A 23,853-nucleotide genomic window follows, 5' to 3' on the forward strand; every position below is an offset into this window, starting at 1 on the left:
ATGTAACTCGTATATATTGGAATTTGTTGAGGGTGATTATGCGAATTTGTTGGATTGGATGAGGTCTCCATCCGTTATGTCCTCTATTTCCGGAGTTGAGGAGAGATTTGGGGAGGGTTTTATACGTTAGTTCAGTTCTGAGTTTGTTGTTGTTTGTTTTTATTCTTCTCTAATGGATCAATTGATATGTCTCAAAACATATTTTAAGGTAGGGGCTACGCCGTCTTTGGTGAAAATACTAAATAGACATGGAACAAATTGGATATATATTTGCTCCAAAATAAAATATGATAAATCAAATAAAATTTTCTTTTATAAACTACTTTTACACTTTTTGCCTTTTTGGGTCCACCTCCACATGCCTTGCCTTGTTGGTATCATAGAATAGTATAATATACATCCCTGCGTGTAAATCGTGTTTTGATATCTTCTTCCTTTTGTGCGAAGTTGTTTAAGATAAGCGGCGGAGCTACATACATAGAAAGGAGGGCGATGGCCCCTAATTTTAATTTTTTACATGTAAATTATATATAAATTTTAATTTAGTCTTTTTTTAAAAATTTTATTTTAGTCTTATTTTATTGTGTAAATATTTTTGATTCCCCTCTAATATTTTATCTGGCTCCGCTCCTGTTTAAAATTATTGCCAATTTTTATTTTATATTTCATTTTTACCATTATTTGGGTGGAATGCATATAATTGCAAAAAGATCCTTCAAATAAATTGATGAAGAATCACATAATGACTCTATGATTAATAGCACCACAAATTTATCGCCCTTATTAATTTGCGTTGGTGTATATCATTTTTGGCCATATTTAACTAATTTTAAACCATAAATATTAAATTTTTAATATAAATTTTAAATCTTAAATTTTAATAGTATAAAAATTAAGATGCTATTTAAAATATGAACTAATATTAATTAAAAAAAATTGGCCATAATATTTCTCTTCGATAAATTTAAGCACGATTATCGCTTTTTGCATGAAACTCTCGGCTCCCATAATACTCTCGACACAAATGACTCATCTAATATTGTGATTAGGAGGCATAACATTTTTGTAGTTCAAATAATACATACTTTAATAATATATATATTAAGTATGGATTGTGCTTGACTAATAAAATGAACTTTAAAAAACTAATTAAACAAAGAAAAGAAAAGAAAATCTTAAGTTAAGTTCATATTATTCTTCACATCTTTGGCCTCTATATGTACCTTTCATATATGCGAACTGTTTTTTAAAGCAATAATCTTCTTCTTCGGTTCTTATCTTTTATTCGTTTTCTCTTTTTCTTTTTGGTATCAAAATTAAAACTACGAAGTAACAAAGTAACCAAACCAATATGAAGTAAAGAACTATTTATCATCATCAATTCAGTGCCGTTAATCATTGCTATTAATCATGCCATACATTTAATTTGTAAAAAAAAATTAGAATTCTCGTGATATTGTTTTATAAAAATAAATATCTATATATTATGATATAAAATTTTAAAAATTAAAGAAATAAATCAAAATATGAAAAATATCTAAAAATATATGGATTAATATTTAAAAACATCTAAAATAATAATATCTATGAAAAATATCTAGAAATGATAATGTATGTCAACTCAAAACACTTATAAATAAACTATCATCGTAAGGAGGCCACTCAGATAAAGACGCCTAAAACGTCTTTTTTTAAAGATGTTCTTATATTGTGTTTTAATTGGTTTCTGTATAATTTATTCGGTGTTCCTCATCACATATTATTAAATTTCTCAAAAGATTTTCTTTTCAAAAATAATAAAAAACATTTAATTTAGACTAAAACAAAAAAGGTAATAAATTAACTATTAGATTTTTTTTAAAGATTATTTACATAAAAAAATATATCTCACACACACACACACACATATATATATATATATATATATATAAAACAAGCTCTTAAAATTTTTATAAATAAAAAATTAATTAATTTATATTTGTACAATATATAAAATAATTACTATATTATTATATTATATATTAAGATTCACTAATTTAATTTTTTTTTATTTTTAATATAAGCATTAGAAATAAATAAAATTTTTATAACTAAATGTAGTGTAACAAAATATATATAATATTAATTAGTTCTTAAAAAATTCTAAAAAAATAGCTTCTTTTATTTTAGTAAAATAACTATTTATTAAAGTAGACAAATTAATTATTTTCTTTTCATATACAGTTTTTTTAAGACATAAAAGTAATTAATTAGGACATTGGTTAAGATAATTAAAGTCACTATTTCATTAAAATTTTAATTTAAAGAAAAATCCTAGTTAATTTTGGTATAGAAATTTTGATTTTGAAAACATTGATAAAAATTATGTTGAATTTTGATTTATTTGATTCTCATTAAAATTAATTACTACATAAGTTAAAGTTCTGTTTTGAAGTTATATTCGAGCTTTAATCTGATTTTTAAAGTTTCAATTTACTTAGTTTGATTTTTTAACTTAGGTATCCGTGACTCATATTAGGGTTTTAAGTGTTTAGTTGAAAAAAAATAAGGTAAAAAAAATTTCAATTGTCACATCAAACAGTTGCTAGAATGTATAATGTAACAGTCGTTAGTCCATCTCAGCATGTCGTTAACGATTTTGTGAGACAGTGACAAAAATAAGATTAGGAACCAATGTGAGTCATAACTATTAAGTTGGGAGACTAAATTGAGTAAATCAAAATTTTTGAAATTAGATTGAAACATAGTTGTTAGAACCGAACCAGTGATCGAACCGATCAAACTACTGGTTCACTGGTTTATTGGTTTAATCGATAAATTACTGGTTGAACCGATAAAATCGGTCTCACGTAAATATAAAATATAAAATAGTTAAAAACTTAAAATTAAAATTTGAAATACATATCTTCACTAACATTTTATGAATAATCAAGTCTCAACTTCTAAAAATAACTAATATAAAAAAAATCATAAAATTTTAATACTACAATAGTATCTTATTTTGGCACAATAAAAAAATAATTAATTCACAAAGCCTATCATCTACTATAATATCAGTAGATTTTAACACTAACATCAAAACAAATAACCTTAATCACAATACTAGCAATAAAATAGATCAAGTAAATTAATAAAATTTTAGTAAAATTTATATTTATATTAATAATGGTATATAATTAAAATATAATTAATTTTAAAAATAAAAAAACAAAAATTAAATTAAATTAGATCTTTATATATACTATATAATTAGTATTTATCAAATATAATACTTAGAAGTGTAATGGCTAAGTGGCAAGTAGAGGTTGCTTTTGTTCCAAGGTTTTTGGTTCGAGACCTTGTGGAGACATTTTAAAAAATTTTTCAAGCAGAGACCGGTTCATACCGGTTTATTCCTTAAACGGTCCAAGGAGTAAACCGAACCGAACTAGCTAGTTCGGTTCTAGTTCGGTTCACTAGTTTTTCGGTCGAACTAGCTGATTCAGTTCGATTTTTACAACTATGGATTCAAATACGAACATAATTTCAGAAACCAATAAGTATTATCTCTTTGTTGACAATTAAGTTGTTTTAATGGTAATTAAGATCTAATAATGGCTTATAATAAAAGAAGTATTCTTTTGCAACAATGAACCTATAGTAGTAGTTAGGGGTGTTCATAGATTATATCATATCCATATAAATCCACAGTATTTATCCGTATCTGATCTGTAATTTGAGGATATGATCTGATCTGTAAGATGATCGGATTGGATCGAATCGGATCCATACTCTAATAAGATAGAAGTAAATATGTTTACAAAAGTAAACAAAAAGAATTATTGACTTTTTTTATAAAAATAATTTTTTTAATATTTTTTTATTTTATGGATATATTTGATATCTGATCCAAACATAAAAAGTGCGAATATCGAATTTGATCTAATGAGTTTAGTGCGGATTGGATCGAAATTTTATCCCATCTGTAAACAGCCCTAGCAATAATAACTAAAAAATTATAATGATTATATTTTTAACTAAGAGGAAGTGCCAAAAAAAAAGTACTAAATACAAGAACATTTAATCAAATATTAAAAAAAAAATTTTACTTTAAAACAGTTGGACTTTTTTTGCTAATAATAATAATAATAATAATAATAATAATAATAATATGATAATTGTTTTATATATCACACAAATATAAACATTTTTTTTATGATCTTAAGAAAGGTTTTGTAAGTCCCTAACCTTGTTATCAATTTTTGTAGTGTTAGCCCTTATATTATCAATTTGATTCATATATAATTCGGATGATAAATTATTTGGTGACGTGCTTCCTTTTTTTACTGTGATATATTATTATTATTATTATTATTATTATTATTATTATTATTATTATTATTATTATGTACATTAAAAAATAACAGGCCAAATTATTGCCATAACATAATAGAAGTATGGAAGTTTATCATTCTTCTCGATCTAATGAAGGAAACAAAATTCTTTTCAATAGTTTATTTAACGTTTAGTAGAATAAAAATAAATTTTATTAGAATAAATTTTAGTACGAGTTTAATATTTTTATTCTTCATAAAATATTTATAGAATTACTCGTAGATAAATTTTGAAAAAAAAACATGATTTTTAATTTTATTTTTAAATAAAATTTATTTTTAATTTTAAAATAAATTTTAATTTTATTTTTTAATAATATTAATTTTTTACCGTATATAATTATTCAATTATTTTTTAATCATATATAAATAAATTACTCTTAATAAGACTTTTTGTGTTATTCAATTATCTTTTTAAAAAATAATTAATTATTAAAATAATTAAAATTTTCACAACAAAAATAATAAAAAAAATTATGAACGAAAAAATTAACTATCCTGATAATTTTTTTATTCATATTTTAATTATAAACATAAATATAATTTAATTATATTATTTATGAAATGTGACTATAGATGTAGATAAAATTTAGTTATATTACTTATATATAGTTTCATTGTATTTATTGCTTATAAAGTTAGATTATAATTATGACAATAGAATTGTTCTTATATTTTTATATGTGTGACTAATTGGTGGTGTTAAAACATTACTCTTAATTATAAATAAAGTTTATAATTTAAAAAATTAAAGACTCAATTAAAAAGATACAAAAAAAATGATGTTAAAATATTCCAACTCTTTAAAATAAAAATATTTGAAATTCAATTAAAAATTATTTAAAATTTAAACTCAATAAAAATTTATATTCAATGTGTTTTGTATTAAATATATTTAATAACCTATTATATCATATTGGTTGAAATTAGTTTTTATAATGTTAATTTTTTAAAAACACTTTATTAAAAAAAATAATCTTTTCAGAATTTTTTAAAAACTAATTAATATTATATATATTTTGTTACATTACATCTTGTTATAAAAAATTTATTTATTTCTAATGCTTATATTAAAAATAATAACAAAATTTAAATTAGTAAATTTTAATCTATAATATAATAATAATATAGTAATTATTTTATATATTAGTACGAATAAAAATTAATTATTTTTTTATTTATAAAAATTTTAAGAGCTTGTTTTATATATATATATATTGATAAATGTGATATTTTTTTATGTAAATAATCTTTTAAAAAAAATCTAATAGTTAATCTATTACTTTTTTGTTTTAGTCTAAATTAAATGTCTTTTATTATTTTTGGAAAGAAAATCTTTTGAGAAATTTAATAATATGTGATGAGGAACACCAAATAAATTATACAGAAACCAATTAAAACACAATATAAAAACATCTTTAAAAAAAGATATTTTAGACGTCTTTATCTGAGTGGCCTCCTCATCGTAATACTCATTTTAATCAACTGAGAAATACATTAAATTTCAAATATCTTTATATTTTCTTCTTAATTAGTTATTAATAATATAACTAGCAATTTTTTCTAATCATTCATTTAAATTATTTTTCATTTTTACTATAACATTATTTAAAATCATAATACACAAAACAAAACGAATTTCAAACTATTTTATAAAACTAACAATTGTCAAGTATGCAATAAGTAAGTACAAACAATTTTCATTATTCTCTCATTAACATCACACCATAAATCAGAAGTTCTAATCTCATAATAGATAAAGAGGAATGCTAGGGCCAACAACTTTTGTGATTTATAGCCATCAAATAGTCATTAATGATGATTTTAATGGTATGAGATTGATGTGAGATTTCATCCAATGACTCACTTTTCTTTGCTGGTTACATGCTGGCTAGAATTTAACAAAGTTGCTGGCTCTCTAGACTTTTTCATAGATAAATACATTGATATATAAAGATCCACACACATATCTAAAACGAAAAATAATTTATTAGCACAAGCTAAGCAACACCATACCAACATGACAAATTGACATGCACGTGCGAGCATGTGCTACCACACGGAATTATTTGATTCTCTATAAAATGAGTTGTTATATATCTCGGTAAATAAATCACAGAATTTCACCTACATCACTTGTAGTTGGAATTGTAGTGAGAATAGCTGTGAGAAGATCAAGGTAGAGTGGAAACTGAGCGAAGGCATAGAAAGCGACGGGTATGGAAGTGGCAGCGTATAAAGGGAACAGGATTGACTTGTATTTATGGTTAACAAGAAAGAAATGGCCAGAGCAGAACGACACAAACATGGTTATGATGGAAACAAACAGAGAACTCAGCCCTGCAAGCAGTTTCAGTGGCAAACTCCTTCGAAAATCCTTCGCCACCTTTCTTGAGGTCAGGATGGAAAGGAACATTATGAGTCCAGTGACGGAGAAACACAGTCCAACCAGAGAAGCCATGGCGAATACCTCGAACGCCGGTTGTCCCTCTAGTGGTGCCTGGCCGTTGTCATAGCCTCCGGGGACATTACTAGCTGTGGCAAAGGAAACACCGGCCACCAGAGCTGCCACCACAGAGCAAGATTCCGATGTATCCTTCAGCCACTGACTAGCCTCTTGGATGAGCACCTCGTGTGATTTATTGAAGATTTGAGCTGCCGTTTTTGAATCCTTGTTGCTTCTGAAGTGGCAATGCGTTGGCACAATTGTCTTTATATACTGTAACCATCGTATAATAAAAAATTATTAAATAACTAAATTGAGTAAATTAAACACTATTTTGGGTCCTAATAATATATACAAGAAAAAGTCTAGCACTTTTACTAAAATCTGGTTGGCACTTAATCATCAAAAGAAAATTGAGTAATCTCATGTCATTAAAATACTCATTATAAATACCTCATACCACTTGATATCCCACATCATTTGTAAAGCAGAGCCAGCTATTTGCCAAGACTTGTCTCCTTTTAAACCCTCAGCTGCCAAGTGCAACAACGTGTTTTCATCATCATCCACTCCAATAACTAAGTTATTCCAAACTTGTATTTTTGTTGTCTTTTTTAGTTTCAGAACAACTTCGGGTTGCCTATTTTTCACCGCCACAAGCAACACATTTTGATTCTTTGCATTGGTGCTATGGATAGCACTCGGTATCTTTTCTCTAATTTTGGTCACCAATTCAATGATACCGTTCTTCGCTGCTAACAAATATGGTGTCTCCTTTTCGCTGTCATTGTCATCACTTGTATCTTCTGTAGTGTGATCTGCAACTGCAATTGCGGCTGCAATATTTCTTTTACAATCGGTTCTACCGCAGCCACATTTCATCAATAATTGTGGCAGCATTGGCTTCATAATTCTTTCACAATCTTCTACATTCTTCACATTAGACACAACGCAATCACAACATTTTAAAATCAAGTCGCCAGATTTAGTTATTCCCTCCTTTGAGTCATCCTTTTGATCAGTTGGAGCTCTTGTTGTACCACTTGGACTTAAAAATGTATTTTTTTCCTGTTTGTTCGAACTTGAAGCAGCCTCTTTTAATCGGCGAATAGCTTTATAAAAGAGTTTATAAATTGAGAGACTCAATCCTTTAACAATATTTTAAACGCGAAAAAGACTACGAATAAATATTATTTTTCATTTAAAGTTTAATCTCTAGCAAGTATTTTGACATTCAAGGATGAAGTCACAACTTGGTTAACATACGTAATCCAAATTAACTGTATGAGAAGGGGCCAGCAACTTTTGTGTTTTGTAATCAACACTTAACCATAAAAAAAAAAGTGAGTGATCTCCCACCATTGAATGTAATCTCACACCATTAAAAATATTATTGATGGTCAATTGATGGTTACAAAACACAAAAGTTGTTGCCCTCTAGCACTCTTCTAAATGTATTGTGCATCACACATGCATTAAACAATTAAATATTCATGTATGTATGAATGCTAGCATACCCGACTCTAAATCGTCATCATTGTACAGATCTTCAGTAAGGTCAAATCCCCAATTTGCATCATCCTTATAAGAGATAGAGCGATGAGGTTGATCTCCCCCCTTGCCGGTGAATGCGTCGTAAGCGTTTTCCCCCATGAGTTCAGTCAGGAGTATATCACACCATACGTGCTTCTGCTTTGTTCCTCTTACCTCCTTGAACCCTTAATTAATTAACAAATAGTAGATATGCATTATATTATGTAACAAGATCGGAACAAACGCTGTAATTAAATAACCATGTTGGAATATCAAAACATATATAAATAGATTATGCTATGTGCAGGCACGGATTCAGGAATTTAGTAGAGGAGGAGTTGAAAATTAAAATATTATATAATTAAATATAATATTATATATTTTTTAATATATAATCATAATTAATATTTTTTATTAAAAAAAAATAATAAATGTTTATTATATAAAAAATTTATGTTAGTTTTTATAATTTTTTTTATTTTAGATTTATTAAAATATAAAATTTTTTATTTTTTATTAACTTATTTTGTTGAGTATTATTGTGATAATAAATTATATTTTTATGTTTTATATCATAAAAAAATATACTATAAAATAATATAAATAAATTATTTTAATAATGTATTTAAAATATATTCATAAATAAAATATATAAAATATAATTATTTTAATTAATTTATTTAATATGTTATTAATATAATATCATGAAATAAATAAATAAATTTTAAAATAATTTACTTTCATAATTTTATGTGCGTATTATAATATATGAATTTTTTTAGTTATTATAAATATTAAAATATTTTTATATGATAATAGGTGTGAAAAATAAGAGAAAAAATATTTAAAAAGAGAAAAAAAATTTAAATGTTTAAAGATTTAGAAATTTATCTAATCGAAAAGTAATTGACAATAATATTTTTCTCGATTTAAGAATTATTATTTATTTTTGAGTTTAATAATTTAATTATTTGTCAAAGATAATTATTTACTCTATTTTTTAAATAAAATTATATAATATATAATAACTTTATATACCTAAAATAATTAACTTTGTTTAAAAAAGTTGGAAGGCCGAGGTCTATATTTGCCCCTATTTGGATTCGTCTCTAATTATGTATATATTAAAATTAGTTATTGAAATTAGTAATCAGTATAAAATATATACTAAGATATAAATACATATTAAAAATAAATTAAATCACATATATTTATACATAAATATATTGATAGCTGATTTTAATAATTAATTATTTGATTTACTAAAAATATTTTAGAGTCTCATTAGAGAGCCAATGAGGTATTTGTACAATGTGTACAATGGGCCATATGAATTAAAAAATGGACATCACCCATAACTCTTGACCTTTCGGATCTAGAGTTCTGATACCATCTCATGATACCACTCATTCCAAAAGTTTCAGCTGATGAAAAAAGATAACACTATTGGTTATATCTCTAATACTGAATTGGACATCCCTAAACCTCTATTATACATATTGTACAAATATTCCATTGACTCCTTATACTTTTTCAATATTTTTTTATATAAATCAAGAGAAAGTTGCATGGAGATTGAAACACGTACATACCGTGTACCAAACGGATAAGGAAAGAATGCACGTATACCGATTTGATGAATTCTAGGATGGTATTATAATTTGGTGGAAAAAATTGATCAATTCCAAGTTTTTCTAAGTACTTGGATGCGTTTTCTTCGTCATGTTCATCCCTTTGTGACTCGTTTCCCTCTACACGTAATTTAACCACAATGATATTAAGTACGGTATTTGAAAGAATAAATACTATATGAGTAATTAAAAGATAATAAAGATTGTCATTTGCTCTTTACTAGTGATAATAAAGAGAAAACAACTGAAAAAAAAAAAAAAAAAAACAAAACTCACATGCAATTTTTTGGGTGAAGTTAATAGTGAACGATCATTTAGAGATTGGTGAAAAATTTAGATGCAGTCGACTTCACGCGAAATTAATAACTAAGAGCCGTTAGATGATTTGACTAAATTTTCATCTAACGACTTTCAACTATCAACTTCACATGAAGTCAACTGCACTTGAGTTTTCACCTTATTAGAGATTTAATAAATTTAGTTAAATTATTATTTAATAATTTTTAATTATTAATTTTATATAAAAATAATTATATATAATTTTAAAAAATATATATTTTTATTTTTTTCAAAAAAAATTAAAAATAAAAATAAAAACACAAGAATATAAATATAAAATAAACACTCATATATAATTATTTTTATTTAAAATTAATAATTAAATAGTATTATTAAATAACAATTTTAAACAAAAACAAATACACGAGAATTTCTAACTAAAGATAAACCTTACCAATAATGCACTATCTAATTGGTATAGTTTCTCCTAAGTCGTAACCGATTTTGTACGACAAAATATGGCCCTCAAAATACAAATCTCACACCGATCATCCTACCTTTTTTCTTTGAGTTGTTAGATAATGGAGGCCATTTAATCTCGTCGTTGCATTTTTCCTTTTCCTTCTTAGCATCTACAGGTATAACTTTGGAAAGAGAAAAGGTGTTATAATATATAATAAAAAATAACGAAAAACGATAGAAAATAAGTTTAAAATAATCTAAAATTATTTATTGAAAAAAGTTAATGTGGACTAACATAATTTGTTGTTTTTAATCCGTACTTTTAGTCGTTAATTTCATTTTTTTTTTGGCCTATCAATTGAATAGCCTACACTTTTAAATATTATTTGGCCAAAAATAATAAATTTTGTTGATTTTTTATCATGTTGTATAGTTTTTAATTGCGATTGGAATAATTGGATAAAATTAAAAGTAATAAGTATATTATTATGCGTGACATTAAATAAAATAAGTTGTATGTAGTTGTTCTTATCTTACTCGAGAGTAAAAAATTAACTTACCGTGATAGAGCAGTTGCTTGCAGTGTGAAAGTTTGGTTGTACTTTGGAAGGCTGAGGGTCTTTTGGCAAGAAGATGGAGTGGAGTGCTTCCATTATGGGCATACCTAGTAAGGAAAGCATACTCATGGGCTAATATGAAAGCCAAATCTGTTGCAACGAAGGAAAAAAGAAGGAAACACATTAAAACATGAAATTGTCAATGAAAGAAATGTTCATCAGAAGTTATTGTTTTTTATTACCGAAACATTCTCTGTTGATGGCACAGTGAAGAATGCTCTCTCCTTTTCGTTCTTTTTTGTCTGTTTGGGAGCCGCGAGTCATGAGGATAAAAATATCAACATCGTTTTCCTTGATGAGTTTTCCGAGCACAAAAGAGAGGTAAGCAAAGCAGTGTTTGTGCCAGTTGAGTGCAGCTAGAAAGAAAGGCGTCTCCCCTTTCTTGTTCTCCAATCTCAACAAATGCTTCCTCTTCTCACTCTCCCCAATGACGCACCTTTTCAAAATATAATTATTCCCGTGTCTTCCCTTACCAGAGTCTAATTTTTTAGGAGAAATAGATTTACAAATAACAGTACCTGCATATGTTTGTAAAACCCCTTGATGCTGCAATGTGCAGAGCTGTGTCCCCATTTTTATTCTTCAATTCTAGGGCTTTCTTCTCTACTTCTATTCCTTCTTCATACTTGATTATTTCTTTCACCAGCTTCATCACTACTTCTTCATTGTCCAAGTCGACGGCCACGTGCAAGGCCGTGTTGCCGTCATCGTCGCTGATCCTTTGCGTGTGAGCCCCCGGAAATTTTTCGTACATCTCCGTAACCGTCTTCCAATTGCCTTCCAATGTCTCCCGAGCCAGTTTCTCAGCTCTATGATCATCAAGTGCTTTGCGAACACATGGGGCTTTTGCACCGCTACTCTCTCCTCCTTCCATGTTTCGAAACGCTGATGATTTCTTATATGTATATGTTTCTGCTACTTCTCTCCTACTTGCATGCATATATATATATATATATAGAGAGAGAGAAAGAGAGAGAGAGATCGATCATAGATCGAGCGCTTCATTGAATCAGATGCTTCCTTCCACTTTAACATGATGGCACGCCAAGAATAATTTAAACAAAAATACTAAAAGCAGATAATAAATTCTTATATATTTGTATATAAATATATTTATTATTTAATTTTTTTAATATATATTTTATATTCAACATATATTTTATATTATATTAAGTATATACTAAAATCAGTTATTAATAAAAAATATATATTAAAATATAAAATATACATTAAAAGAAATAAGTTAAATAATATATATAAATACATAGTGATTAATTTTAATAATTAATTTTAATATATGAATATTATTTTTATTTATATTAATAATTAATTTTATAGTTATTTTTAGTGTATATTTATAAAGGTGTCACTCACATAAAGATATTTAAAATAATTTTTTTTAAAATATTTTTTATCAATTAAAATTTAACACATGTAATCGATTAAACTATATTATTTTTGTCAAAATTAGACCGGAAAAATTGATTTGACTAAAAAATCAATAAATTAATCCTTAAATCAATCGAATTAATATTCGTTTTTATAGAAAATGACTACAATACTCTTATTATAAAAAATTGACTAAAATATTCTTATATATATAATAGGAATTTTTTAGTTATTTTTATAATAAAAATATTATAGTCATTTTCTATAAAAAAATATTAATTTATATCGATTTAAAGTTTGATTTACCGATTTTTCGATCAAATCGATTTGATCCAATTTTAACAAAAAAAAAAAAATACAATTCAATCGATTATATATATTAAATTTTAATTATTAAAAAAATTTTTAAAAAATATTTTAAACATTTTTTTCTAGATGGCTCCCTAATTAAAATGATTATAGTTTAAATAACACATGATCCACACGGTAAAATAAACTGTTGACCACTACTCTTTTGTTTTGGATACTGTTCGGTAGATCGGATACCGGACGGATCGGACAAGTATCCTAGTCAACGGAGGGGAAGTCGTCTAGTCGTACGTCTCCGGGTTGGGGTAGGCGAGGTCTCGAGCTCTTCAAATGTGAAAGGGGGGTGTCACCTGCAAAGACACTCCGACGCCCAAGTCAGTGAAGCGTGCAGGCGAGTAGAGAGTGAGTGGTATGTGACGTACCTTGGGGGAAGGGTAGATCCTTCCCCATTTATACCATGTCAGAGGTAGGCCCTGCAGGGACAGGCCCACCTTCTTCGAGGCCTCCCTTGCACAGCTGAGGCGAAGCTGTCAGGGACGCATGTCCAGGTCGAAATCTGAGCGTCTCACCCTCGACCGTTCGGGTCGGGTGTTGCTCGGGTCAGACCGGCCCGTAAACTGCTTGGGCCAGGCCGTAACAGTACCCCCGATGTGCCAGCAACGATCGAGAGGATAGTTGGTGGTGCGTCATCTCCTTTCTCGTGTGGCGTCGTCAAGCCGGCCGTCCGTGGGGTGGACGTGCCTCTTGTGCGCGTGTCTGTTCGTTGTTGGAACGACCGTTTGTCGCCTCGTTCTTCGCGCAGGGCATTTAATGCTCATAATGGGATGGAAAACCCCGTATGCAAAGACTATTTTGTCTCCAGGTCTTTCGCGCTTCCTGGGTGGCAGTTTTAAACAGTTTTGCTTTGATTTTTTCCCTTTACACTCTTGCTCCTACTATCTCATTCTTCTTCACCCAGAAAATCCCAGAGCATCCCAGAGCTTCGTCCTAGCATCTCTGTGCATCTTTCCTTCTTCCTTCTCAGTTTTCGCAACCGATTCAGGTAATCTTTGATCCTCTCTCTTTTCTGCTTCATTGTTGTATGTTTGTTGTTTGTATCTGCTTTGTGTTCTTGCTGTCTTGTTTGATTTTTGTTGGTAGATGACTTTTTAGTGCCAAGTAGATGTGTTAGGGGAGGGGTACCATTCCAGGTTAGGCTTTTAGGTAGCTTGCATGATAGATAACTTTAACCATGCTTGATATTAACTGTTGAATAGGATGGACATAGTTTCTGAGTTTTTCCTGGGCACCCGACCTCATAGACTAACGGAGTGGTACCCCCACTGTAGGTATGCCTCGCGTCATTTCCCAGGCTTCCTCTTTCGCCATGAGCTATGACCTTTACGCCTGGGTGACCTCCGATGTGAAGGACTCGCTGAATCAGATGGACCTGGAGGAGTTGACGAAATTCCGTCAAGCCGAGTATCTGTGCGGGGGGACAGACGAGGAGGCCAATTACGAGGTCTTCGTTCCTGCCCCCAATGAGCGGCTGTATGAGATTAATTTTCATTCCCCCCGGTTCCCGACTGGATATGGTTTTACAAAGCCATGTTCACCCAGGTGGGCGTTCGCATACCGTTTTTCGACTTCCAAATGTCGCTTCTTAATCGGATATCCGTGTCGCCGTCGCAGCTTCATCCGAACAGCTGGGCTTCTATCTGCTGTTTTGAGATGGTTTGTGAATATCTCGAGCTGCCGGTGTCGGTGGATGTCTTTCTCTTCTTCTTAAGCCTTACTAACCCTTCCAAACAAGGGAAAGCGAGGAAAGGGTTCCTGTCTTTCCGATCTACCCAAGGTCAGAAGATATTTGGCTTGTTCGAGGACTCCTATCATGGGTTCAAGGACAAATATTTCAAAGTTCGCCCTGTCAAAGGTCGCCGTCCCTTTTGGTTGTCGCTAGAGGGAGAACGCCTCATCTCGACGTATTGGAGCTTCGGGGCGGGGTCTAACACCTTCATTAAGGTGACCTACAAGAAGATGTCCCCTGTAAATAAAAGAATTACCGATGTGTTGTTTGCGATTTTTGGAAAGAACCCCGTGAACCCCCACCTCCTTATGGGTGAACGGGAAGCCGCCAGGAGTTATATTTGTGAGCTGTTTTGTCTTGTACTTTTGCGTTGTTTATCATTGCTTGTTATTTTCGACTTCACGACTGACGTGTTTGTTTGTTTATTGTAGTGGAGATGTCTGCTTCGGTAACCGGGCTCGAAAGTTTAGTCAGGACCTTCTTGAAAGATAGCGACGAGGAGAAGGCCGACGAGAAGGACGCCGGGAAGTCGGAAGGCCCTACCGAGGAGAAGGAGAATCAAGCTGTACCTTCTCCTCGGGATGCCGAGATGTCCGATAAGGACTCTGTCGGGGCACGAACTTCTCCCATTCTCGATGAGACGGCCGTTGTTGGGCACTCGTCTCCTTCTCGTCAAGAGGACGATGACTTGAAGCTCATCCCCACTCCTAAGAGGCAAAAGGCATCCTCCAGCCCGGAAGGAACCCTGACCATAATGGAGAGGAATTTTGACGCTGCCGCCTTCCTTGACTCCCAGCTGATCCCTGGCACGGAGGACCACTTCCATGGCACCGAATTGGCGGGCCAAGCGAGGTGGATGTATTGTACTCTGCTCCGCAGGGCTGTGATAGCTCGGAAAACCGAGTTCGAGTTGTCCGGGATGCAGGCGCTTCGAAGGAAACTTGAGTCTTCTGTCAAGGCGAACAACGATTTTAAAGTTCAAGTCGAGTCGCTCCAGGGGCAGCTGTCTGAGGCAGGGGAGAAGCTCAAGGCTGCTGAGGAGAAAGCTGCCTCTGCTGAGGAGAAGTTGAAAGCCTCCGATGAGACTGTGTCCCGTTTGGTCGAGCGGGAGATGACTCTTGAGAGCCAGTTGAATCCCGCTCAGGGTCGGGTGGCGTCCTTGGAGAAGGAACGTGACCAGGCCGTTTCGTCGGCTAGAGCTGCTCAAGCCGAGGTCGAAGAGCTTAAGAGGAAGCACAAGGCGACTAAGGAGCAAGGAAGGAACGCGATCTTCATGACTGAGGAGGCTCTTAAGGCTCAGGTGAAGGTCGTGGCTCCGGACTTCGACACGTCGGCAATCGGGGTCTTCAAAATGATTCAGGACGGCAAGATTGTTGATATGCCCCGAAAATGAACTCTTGTGTTTTTGTATGTTTTTGTAAAATACTTTGTTGCAAATGTCGAGACCTTTGTTACTCTTTAACGGTCGCCCGGTCGGCTTCTATTTATCACCTTTATCTTGTTTACTTAGTAGTGTTTATATTTTGTTACCGTTTTTCTGGTGTGGACTTATTGCTTGTGTCCGTTTTGCCGTTTACGTTGGTAACGTGGTTGAAATCGTCTTGGTCATATTATCACGGCCGTTAATTATGGCTATGATCCGACTGGCTCCCAGGGTGATCAGTCCCGGGTTGCCGTTGAAAAATGCGATTGGGATGCGTATTGGGGAATAGTAGATGGAAGAATTCAGACAAGTAAAAATTAGTCGTTAGCTAAACAAATTCATGAACATGGTAGGCATTTGATAAAATTTAATCATTGGAAATTATCATTTGATAAAAGTAAACATCTATCTAGCTCGTCAGGCTGCTTGGCCGGTGTACCCAAGCTATGAATAGAACCTTCTCAGGTTACCTGCATTCCATGTTCTCGGAATTTCTTTGCCGTCGAGTCTTTCCAGCTTGTAGGCGCCTTTGCCAAGCACTTCTTTGATTCTGTAGGGGCCTTCCCAGCTTGCCGCCAGCTTTCCTTCTCCTGGGGTCGGTGGCCCGATGTCGTTTCGTCGCAGGATGAGGTCTCTTTCCTCAAATTCCCTTCTGATGACCTTGGTATTGTATCGCAGGGCTATCCTCTGTTTCAGTGCTACCTCTGACAAGTGGGCCATCTCTCTGACCTCGTCTACCAGGTCTTTGTCCACTGCATCATCTACTCCTGCGAGGAGTAACCGCGGACTCGGCTCGCTGATCTCCACGGGTATCACTGCCTCGACCCCGTACGTTAAGCGGAAGGGGGTTTCCGCTGTGGAGCTTTGCTCGGTTGTTCGGTAGGACCAGAGAACCGAGGCAAGCTCGTCGGCCCACGCGCCTTTTTTGCTATCTAAACGCTTCTTGAGACCTAGTAAGATGATTTTATTTGCAGACTCCACTTGTCCGTTTGTTTGGGGGTGTTCAACTGAGGAGAACTTCTGTTTTATCCCAAGCCGGTGAGAAACTCCGTGAACTTCTTGTCAGCGAATTGCGTCCCGTTATCCGAAATGACGATCTCCGGGATCCCGAAACGGGTTATCACCTGCCTCCACATGAACTTCCTACAGTTGGTTGAGGATATGCTAGCGAGCGGCTCAGCCTCTATCCATTTGGTGTCGTAGTCGATGGCAACTATGAGGTACTTGACCTTCCCCGGGCCAACTGGGAAGGGTCCCAAGAGGTCGACTCCCCACTGTGCGAAAGGTCAAGTAGACGTCAGTAAGCTCAGCTCAGAAGCTGGCGCTCTGTGGAAGTTGGCGTTTTGTTGACACTTCGCGCATTTCTTTACGAACTCCTTGGAGTCATTCATCATTGTCGGCCAGTTGTATCCAGCTCGGATAAGCTTCCTTGCTAGGGCTTTGCCCCTGATATGGTGGCTGCAACACCCCTTGTGGACTTCTCTGAGTACGTAGTCCGTCTGGTCAGGATGCAGGCACTTCAGCAAAGGTTGGCTGAGTCCCTTTTTGAATAGCTGGTCCTGTATGATCGTATATTTGGCAGCCTCCCTTCTTACCGCTTTGGCTTTCTTCTCATCCTGGGGGAGTTTGCCGTTTTCCAAGAAGTCAATGATGGGGTCCATCCAAGAAGGGCTTATTTTGGTCAGGTGGAGGGCAACTGCCGGCTCTTTCGTGATGCCTTGAATGAGGGAGCGGTTCCCGGTTCCAAGTTTTGTGCTTGCCAACTTGGATAGGAGGTCTGCCCGTGTGTTTCTTTCCCTTAGAACATGTTGGACCGTGACTTCCTCAAACTGTTTGCTCAGTTCCTTGACCCTTTCTAACTATTTCTGCAGCAGCGAGTCTTTGGCTTGGTAGCTTCCATTTACCTGTGCGGTGACGACCTGCGAGTCGCTGCATACTTCCAGCCTCGTTGCTCCGACTTCCCGAGCTAGAACCAAGCCCCCCAGGAGGGCTTTGTATTCTGCTTGGTTGTTTGATACAGGGAACTCGAACTTAACTGATTATTCGTAGCTGACTCCGGCTGGACTTTCTAGGATGATTCCGGCGCCCCCAGACGTCTGGTTGGAGGCTCCGTCTACATGGAACTTCCACCGTGTGTCCGTGACTTCGGTTGGGTTCCCGGTCACCTCCACCAGGAAGTCTGCCATTGCTTGCGCCTTGATCGCGTGTCGGGGTTCGTAGCTCAGATCGTATTGGGACAACTCGATGGCCCAGGTCATCATCCTCCCCGCCAGATCAGGTTTTTGGAGCACCTAGCGGATCCCCTGGTCCGTTCTCACAATCACCTGGTGACCCTGGAAGTATTGTCGTAGCCTGCGGAAAGAGATCAAGAGCGCTAGTGCCAGTTTCTCCAGCTTGCTGTACCTAAGTTCTGCCCCTTGCAGCGGCCTACTCACGAAGTAGATCGGTTGTTGAGCCTTTCCTTCTTCTCGCACCAGCACCGCTGCAAGCGCTGCTTCTGTTATGGCTAGGTATAGGTAAAGTGGTTCTCCGGCTCTGGGCTTCCCGAGCACAGGGGGTGCTGCTAGGATCTCTTTGAAGTGGTTGAATGCCTCCTCACACGCAGGTGTCCATTCAAACGCTATTCCCTTCTTCATCAGGTTGAAGAAGGGTAGGGCCTTTGCTGCCGATGCACCGAGGAATCGTGACAACGCGGTGAGCCTTCCCGCCAGCCGCTGAACGTCTTTGATGCAACCCGGGCTCCTCATCTGGAGTATTGCTCGGCACTTTTCAGGGTTGGCCTCCACTCCCCTCTGGGTTATCAAGAATCCCAGGAACTTTCCGGCCTCCATGGCAAAGGCGCACTTAAGCGGGTTGAGCCTCATGCCGTGTTGTCGGAGGGATGCGAACACGTTCTCTAGGTCGCTTCTGAGATCGTCCGGCCGGGTGGTCTTTGCGAGGATATCATCCACGTAGACTTCCACCGTTTTGCCGATAAGATCGCTGAATATTTTGTTCATTAGCCTCTGATACGTCGCCCCCGCGTTTTTCAGGCCAAAGGGCATCACTTTGTAGCAGTAGATCCCTCCTGGCGTTATGAACGCTGTTTTATCCTCGTCCGGCTGGTGCATCGATATCTGGTTGTAGCCCGAGTAGGCGTCCATGAAGCTCAGATACCGGTACCCCGCGGCCGCGTCAATGAGTGCATCAATGTTGGAGAGGGGATAGCAGTCTTTGGGACACGCCTTATTGAGATCAGAGTAGTCTACACACATCCTCCATCTCCCATTGTGCTTTTTTACCAGGACCACATTTGACAACCAGGTAGAATAGTCTAGTTCCCGGATAAACCCTGCTTTAAGGAGGCTGGCCGTTTTTCTGGCCACTTCCTCTGCCCTTTCATGAGACATTTTTCTTCTTCTTTGGGCCACTGGTTTGGCTTCCGGCCTAATGGCTAGGCGGTGTGACATGATTCCGGAGTCTATCCCCGGCATATCGGCAGGTGTCCAGGCAAATAAGTCGCCATTGGCTCTGATCATTTCCATCAAAGATTCTTTCAACTCATGGGGGAGGTTCCTATTCACGAACGTGAACTTTTCCTCCGAGTTTTGACCCTAAACTTTTCCAGGTCCCCTTCGGGTTCGGGTCTGGGTTTGTCGTCAACTCTGGCATCCAGGTCGGCGAGGAATACTCCTGATGCCTCTTTAGACTTCTTTCTTAACGAGAGACTGGCGTTGTCGCAAGCGACTGCTATTTCCAAGTCTCCCCTCACAGACCCTACTGACCCTTCTTCAGTTATGAACTTCATTACCAACATCCTTGTGCTGATGTCTCCTCCTAGGTCGTTGATTGTCTTTCTCCCGAGGATGATGATGTAAGCGGTGGAGTCTCGTAGGATCACGAACTCGGCCATTATCGTTCTTCTTCTCTGGCCTTGTCCCAATGAGATTGGTAGGGTGATTATGCCATCTGGGTTGATGAAATGGTCGCCGAGCTCCACAACGCCGTGCTGGTGAGTCTGTAGGTCGGCGTCCCTTAGGCCTAAGGCATCGAACACATTGCGGAACATGATGTTCGAGTCTGCCCCCGTATCTACGAGGATTTTTTTGACGAGACTGGTTCTTACTCTAGCCGTTATGACCATGGGGGGCTTTCTCCGACTTCGTCAAACTACTGATCTTTCGGGCCGAACGAAATGTGTGGGAGCTTCCTCGTGCCTCGCGCAGAGGACGAGGAGACCGCCAGGACTTTGGCATCTTTTCTTTGTGCCGACCTCGACCTAGGTGCCGCGTTCCTAGCTGTTACCCCATTCACTATGGTGAAGCCTCGGTCGTCTTCCTCCGGTTCTTGGCGTTGCTTGGCCGCCCGGGTCCTATCCTCGCCGTCGTGGTCGCGATTCCGTCGTCTCGGCTCCCTAATGAGGTGGGAGAATTCATCTAGCTTCCCGTCCCTGATCGCTTGCTCTAATGCATCCTTCAGGTCGAAGCAATCCTGTGTTTTGTGCCCATAGCCTTTGTGGTAGTCGCAGTAGAGGCTTCGATTTCCCCCTGTTCGTTCCTTCAGTGGTCGGGGTTTCGACAAGATCCCTTTTTCGGCAATTTGTTGATAAACCTCCATGATTGGTGAGGTGAGGGGAGTGTAATTGGTGAACTTTCTGACCCGAGGAAACAGTTTGGGTGCTTTTCTCGAATCGCCGTCCCTGGCGTGTTCCTTTTGTCCTTCTCTGCTCCCGTGCTGCCGGTCCTGGTGGTAGGAGGGCTGCCGTTTGTTGGCGGCCACGACTTGGCTCACTTCTTCGTCGTTGATGTACTCCTTGGCTACACATTGGATCTCCTGCATGGTCCACACTGGCTTCGTGGTGAGGTGTTTTCTGAAGTCCTCGTTCAGGAGTCTGTTTGTCAGGCACAAGCTTGCAACCGAGTCTGTCAGCCCGTCGATTTCTAGGCACTCGTCGTTGAATCTGTTTAAGTATTTCCTGGTCGGCTCGTCGGGTCGCTGAGTCACCCCGAGCAGGTTGATTGGGTGCTTCGCTTTGGCGATCCTGGTCGTGAATTAGGCTAAGAAGGCACGGCTGATGTCCGCGAAACCGGTCACTGAGCCCTGCGGGAGGTTATTGAACCACCGTATTGCAGGTCCCGCCAGAGTGGCCGGGAATGCGCGGCACCTTACCTCGTCTCCCACTCCCTCCAGGTTCATCCTGGCTTCAAAGGCCGTGAGGTGTTCCAGCGGGTCCTGCGTTCCGTCATACCTCATGTCCGTTGGCTTGTCAAAGTGTTTTGGCAGCCGGACCTCGAGTATGGAACGATGAAATGGGGTCGCTCCCATTATCATGGGTCCTCGCATTCTCGTCGTTCTTCCTTCGTCGTCCTCCCGACGAGCGTCTTTGGTTCCGCGATCTGTAGTACGCCGCCTCTCATGTCTGGAGTAGATGACGGGGTCATGGCGTCTTCTCGCGCGTCCTCTTTCCCCCGCGCTCTCGGACTCAGCCTGGCGGCTGGGCGTGCGTCTGGAGTGGCTCCTAGAGTGAGAGCGGGAGTGGCTTTGTTCTGGGGTGTGCTGGTCGTGCTCCCTGTTTGCTAGCCGGCGTTCCAAGTCTTGCATCCTGTGGCGTAGTTCTTGCATTATTCTGGCGTGATTATCACCAGTTCCCCCGAAGGGTCATCTCTCTTGAGGTTGTGTTGTGTGTCTTGGAGGGGATCTCGTGCGCTGCTGGGAAGCAGTTGCGGCGGCGTCCCCTCCGGGCTCGGCCTCGCAGCATGTTCCACTTTGGACCAGTACGAAGTCCATGGACGTCCCCACAGCCAGCGCCAATATTCGGTAGATCGGGTACCGGACGGATTGGACAAGTATCCTAGTCAATGGAGGGGAAGTCATCTGGTCGTACGTCTCCGAGTTGGGGGTAGGCGAGGTCCCGAGCTCTTCAAATGTGAAAGGGGGGTGTCACCTGCAAAGACACTCCGATGCCCAAGTCAGTGAAGTGTGCAGGCGAGTAGAGAGTGAGTGGTATGTGACGTACCTTGGGGGAAGGGTAGATCCTTTCCTATTTATACTGTGTCAGAGGTGGGCCCTGCAGCGACAGGCCCACCTTCTTCGAGGCCTCCCTTGCACAGCTGAAGCGAAGCTGTCAGGGACGCGTGTCAGGGACGCGTGTCCAGGTCAGAATCTGAGCGTCTCACCCCCGACCGTTCGGGTCGGGTGTTGCTCGGGTCGGGCTGGCCCGTAAACTGCTTGGGCCAGGTCATAACAGATACATACTGAGCTTGCTTTAATAGCTAATTCCATTACATTGATTTGGAAATGTAGTGAATATATGTATATTATCATTTGGAATTGAATTCTGCTAGGAATCAACTCAATATCTGCCTATTACCAGCCAATTAAAATAGCTTAGTAACAAAAAACTTAAATAACTAAAGAAATTAAATACCCAAAAAATTCAATAGTTACCCTAACATCATCTTTCATTTTTCAAGTTCACATTCAGAAATTCACCACACAATCTTTCCTCTACCTCCCTCACTTGCCATCTCTGCTGCGCCGCCGCCATCGGCTGATGAAGTCACCGCCAACGTGGAATGGCCACCAGTGACGAGCCTTGCTTCCACTACCAACGTTGTCATTCGCGAGCTCCGTTCCATTCAACGTCGCTGCTGCCGCGTCGATCGACCTCTGCGTCCTCGCCAACACCACACCGACCAACCCGCCGCCTCCACCCAGTTCCAGGCTTCGTCTTTGTCGGCTCCTCCACGCGCGTTCTGAGCGACGTCTGTGCCCACCGTCGTTGCCGACCTTTCTCCTTGCGGTGCTACCCGCTGCTGCGCCGCCACCCTCCCACCGTGAGTCTCTTGTTTCGGTTTTTACCACGTTTAAATATATCTGTATTTTTTTCAAACCCTATATTGGATGGAAGAAGTAATTGAGATTTTTTTTCTTTGATTTGTGTTTAATAATGCTGAATTAGATGCGATTATAGATTGGATGTTATTGTTATTATAGATTGTATAGCTTTTTTTTAAAAGAAAATTTTGTTTTTTCTGATTCAAAATGTTGATGATTTAGTTTGTTTTCTGTACTGTTGTTTGTTATCTGAATTGGTGAATTCTGCATGCACGCTTTACACAGGCTTTTTGTTTTGTAAGGGTGATTTGGGCATTTAATTTTTCTGAATTGCTAAATGTTATAATATTAATTAAATTTAGAGGTGTTCTGAATATGCGTATTTAAAATTGTAGCAAGAACAGGGATTGCATGTAACTAGATATTGGATGTTGCTGTCATTAGATAATGGATAATTTTGTCTAAAAAAATTAAAACTCTATCCCATTCAAATAGTGTATGTCACTTGTTTTTAATACTATTGTTCCTTACTTGAATTGGTAGATTTCAGTAAATTTTTTATGGCGACAATGTATGGTTATTATATATATTTCCATGGAATTGTATTGAAAGTTCTGCTTGTGTGAAAACTTACCCAAAGATCTTTACAGATTACAAAATTACCTGATTTATGTTGCTGAAAAGCCTCGCCGCCGACTATCGTGCGCCACCATCAAGACACACACACACATGTGGATTCGGCTATGGAACTTAACCTTCTCTTTCTTTTTTCCTTCTTTGCTATCCATT

The 23,853-nt window shown here is 36.8% G+C and overlaps 1 protein-coding gene across 1 annotated transcript; it reads right to left on the reverse strand.

Moving 5' to 3' along the window:
* Positions 1 to 6,057: 6,057 nt before the first annotated feature.
* On the reverse strand, positions 6,058 to 12,259 carry LOC112762697 (uncharacterized). Its single transcript, XM_025808557.3, has 8 exons — positions 11,860 to 12,259; positions 11,524 to 11,777; positions 11,285 to 11,431; positions 10,820 to 10,906; positions 9,945 to 10,103; positions 8,337 to 8,537; positions 7,273 to 7,931; positions 6,058 to 7,092 (listed from the first exon to the last, which is right to left on the reverse strand). The coding sequence occupies exons 1-8, from the start codon at positions 12,213 to 12,215 to the stop codon at positions 6,487 to 6,489; spliced, it is 2,469 nt and encodes an 822-aa protein (XP_025664342.1). The 5' UTR covers positions 12,216 to 12,259; the 3' UTR covers positions 6,058 to 6,486.
* Positions 12,260 to 23,853: the final 11,594 nt, after the last annotated feature.

This window comes from Arachis hypogaea, chromosome 17 (genome assembly GCF_003086295.3).
Source record: "Arachis hypogaea cultivar Tifrunner chromosome 17, arahy.Tifrunner.gnm2.J5K5, whole genome shotgun sequence".
NCBI classification, from domain to species: domain Eukaryota; kingdom Viridiplantae; phylum Streptophyta; class Magnoliopsida; order Fabales; family Fabaceae; genus Arachis; species Arachis hypogaea.